The following is a 3,759-nucleotide window of genomic DNA, read 5'->3' on the forward strand; positions in this document are numbered from 1 at the left end:
ATGCGGACTGTCTTCAAGGAACAGAAAAGAGACCACACGGAGACCCCAGAATTACATACAAAGAGTATATCCAAAGAATTGGAAGTAAAAGGGACAAACCCCTTAATGAGATGAAGCGGCTAACCAGGGACAAGGAAGAGTAGTCATGCTGGATTTAGGCTCCTTTATACTAGCTAATAGCATAAGAGGAAGATAAAGAAGAAGAAGAAGAAGGGTAATGGTGGGACTGTAATGGAAATCAGTGGGGCATGGAAGAGGAGTAAAAAAACGGAACTGACCAGGGATGTATGGGACATGTTGCTATTTAAAAAACAAATTCTGTCAAGTGTATAAGTATGGATTCATCTCCATTTATTTAGGAGTAGGTTCATAACTAGTTTTATTTTTTGCTAATGAATTTGATTAGTTGTTTGAGAATGAAATCTAATCTACAGGAGGAAAAGTATTTGAAATATATGTGTCAAGAAAAATACTTTTTCCCATCTTCAAGCGAAAGCAATCAATATAATTTGATAAAATTGATACTGGACCATTCTCACCCTAACTTTTCTCCAACTTCGGCCCAAATTGGAAGAGTACTTTTCAAATATAGGTGAAACAAAGGAAACCAGTTTGTACAAGCATAAAAGAAAGTAGGGACTGAAATTTGATAGTACTTATTATGGATAATCTTTTAACCAATCCCCAACTTTGGCCTAAATTGAACAAGTTGTTCTTGACATTAAGGTGTGTCAAAGCAATAGTTTTGCTCATGCACAAGCAAAAATAGCCAATAAAATCCTATAAAATTTATAGACTCTGTTTAACAAGAATTCCAGCAATCATTAAACTGACTGGTGCAAGTGCAGGATGGGTTTTCAGTCTCAAAATCTGGGAAACTTGTGACTGAAGACAGAACTTGTTTTCACTTCCTAGGTGAATACATGACTCCCCTTACTTAGGTAGTGAGGAGGCAAAAAAAGTGAAATATTATGTCATTAAAAATTAAATTCACTTTTATGAAAGAAACATTTACTATTTAATGAGTATTTCTAAAATTAACATTAAAAACCTAGGTACCAACATTGACCAACTAGGTACTACAAAAGCTAACACACACCCACACTCAAATATATTTTATTCTACTATATATTCCTATAGCATAATTTAATATATGAAAGAGTGAGAGGGCAATAGATATGAGTGAAAATATTGGGAATAAGAGTTTTTTTTTTTATTTATCTACTTTCGCTGCTGGAACCAAATTTCCGCTTTAGTATTGACCAACTTGTAAAATGTTTTATAATTTCACAAATAAGTCAATACTGAAGCGGAAATTTGTTTCAGGTACTGATATATAGCAAAAATCATCGCTATTTTGCTTCAATAGTGGTACATCTGAAAGAAAAGTTTTTTATTTTTTAATTGACGAATTTCGTAGATTTAAGTTAATTTGTGACAACCCATCTAGCTTTGGGGTAGCCTGCAGAACGACCCTATTAAACAAAATAATCTCAGTCTACGGTACCATTTTCAAAACACTACGTATTATAATCAAATCATTTTTATTTCTCAGAGTGCCTCTATTAAAGTAAAGTGGCGATATGATGTTTATAAAGTTATTTCAGGGAGGTAATGCAGAGGTTTGTTGCTCTATGCAAATTAATTTGTGTTTATAACCTTCTGACGGAAAGGTTACTCAACCTGAGAGAAATTGACATGTGGACCCCAGACTTTATTCAAGTTTTGTAAAGTTGAGACTGTTATAAAACTAATGATAACTTTTGATTGTAATGTAATTTAGTGTTTTAAAATGTGCAGTGTAGATTCTTGCTACAAGGAAGAGACACTTCATCTTAAGAGTGAAAATTTGCTAGGTGCTAAGTGTAGAAAATGCAATGAAAAATCGGCTGAAGTTGTTCTTCAACGTAAATATCCTTATTGCAGAGAATGTTTTCAGGTTTATTTTTCTCATAAATACAGTGGAGGTTTAGGAAAAGCAAAATTAATAAGAAATGGAGATAAAGTTTTAGTAGCTTTCAATGGCAGCCCATACTCAGTTTGTCTAATTGACCTGATATATCGTAGCTTGGTAGATGATAGAAAAAAGAAACCAAGATTTGATGTGAATATAGTGTTCATGGATGATAACTGTAACATCTCTGTCAATGAAAGAATAGAAATCTTCAAGTCCATCAGCAATCTTATTAGCAGTTATGGTTATCCAATTTATTTCACTCGTCTATGTGGGATCGGTGATGAAATTGTGTTACTTAAAAATTCTGACTTAAATTCTATGGTTAGCTATGAATTAAATCTGCCAATTTCAGATATCAAATCTGAAACTTCCCGACAAGATCTTATGTTGAAACTTAAGAAAGAAATTTTATTTAAAGTGGCTGAGCAGCTCAATTGCAATAAAATTTTTACTGCTGAAACTGGTGACCATATTGCTTCAAGCATTTTAAGTAACCTTGCACTAGGAAGAGGAAAACAATTATCATCTCTTACTGGAATGGTAGAAAAAAGAAAAGATATCGTTCTTATCCGTCCTCTCCGAGAATGTTCTAAGAAGGAAATCGTTTTTTATAACATATTTAACAAACTAAATTCCTATAATACCAATCCAATTTTAGAAAAAGACAAGTATTCCAGTATTCAGAAGTTATCAGAATTGTTCGTTACCGACCTACAGTGTTCTTTTCCTTCAACAGTGTCAACAGTTGTCTCTACAGGGAACAAACTGTCAGTAAATCAAAGTGATTCAGATAGGTGTTGTATTTTGTGTCAAAATGCCTTGGATTCAGATGTACCACAACTTTCTGCTATAGACGCTCTTAAAATTTCTAACTTAGCTTCTAAAGTTGGTTCAAAATCCACATCAACTAATGATTTTAGTCAATTTGAAAATCATATTTGTAGTGAAGTGAAACCAACCCATAGCCAAAAATTATTATATGAAGAATCTCTTTCCAAGCTGCTTTGCCATTCATGTAGTACAATTTTAAAAGAATCCATTTCTGGGGAAGAAAATTGGTTTAACAATAAATTATTTCAAATCGATAAAGTTTTACAAATGAGAAAAATGCATGATGACATAAAAGATTTTCTTCTTTAATCGCCATTGTAAGATGTGTTAAGTGAAGTGTTATGTATATAACTTAAGAATATTCAGACTATTTTAATTTATAACTTGATATTCTTAGCAATAAACAATATTTTATATTGATAGAATAAACAATCATTTTTATTAAAATATTTATTTTAATAAATGAAGACCACAGAGGAAATACAGGTATTGTCCAAAAAGCTTGGATGCAAGAAAAGCAAAATTTCATTTTTAATGATTTCTAAAAGTGTATTTAATGAAATTTTATATAAAGAATATTCAAACATGTTTAAGTTATAACTTGATATTTTTAGCAATAAACAATATTTTATATTTTTATTAAAATATCTATTTTAATAAATGAAGACCACAGGGGAAAACAGGTACTGTCCAAAAAGCTTGGATGCAAGAAATCAGAATTTTAGTTTAATGACTTCTAAAAACTTTAATCTTTGTTTATTTAAAATAATTTTGATCCTTTTTCTCTCAACTTTATTCTTTTTTAAACATCCGACGTTTCGACCACTTAGGTCATTTTCAAGGATTCCTTATTTTGTTTTCATTTTTTCCTTTAAAATTCTTAAATGCCGGCTAATTGCCTTTGTCCTATAAATTCTATAAAATTCTTTCCCAAATTTAAAACTTTTATTAATATGTTCATTTGCAAACTC

At 31.1% G+C, this 3,759-nt stretch overlaps 1 protein-coding gene across 1 annotated transcript; it reads left to right on the forward strand.

Annotated features, from left to right (window-relative positions):
• The first annotated feature begins 1,650 nt into the window (after positions 1 to 1,650).
• Ctu2 (Cytosolic thiouridylase subunit 2) lies at positions 1,651 to 3,542 on the forward strand. Its single transcript, XM_014438178.3, has one exon. The coding sequence runs from the start codon at positions 1,793 to 1,795 to the stop codon at positions 3,095 to 3,097; it is 1,305 nt and encodes a 434-aa protein (XP_014293664.1). The 5' UTR covers positions 1,651 to 1,792; the 3' UTR covers positions 3,098 to 3,542.
• Positions 3,543 to 3,759: the final 217 nt, after the last annotated feature.

This window comes from Halyomorpha halys, unplaced genomic scaffold (genome assembly GCF_000696795.3).
Source record: "Halyomorpha halys isolate HHAL.00 unplaced genomic scaffold, Hhal_1.1 Scaffold11239.1, whole genome shotgun sequence".
Taxonomy (NCBI): Eukaryota; Metazoa; Arthropoda; class Insecta; order Hemiptera; family Pentatomidae; genus Halyomorpha; species Halyomorpha halys.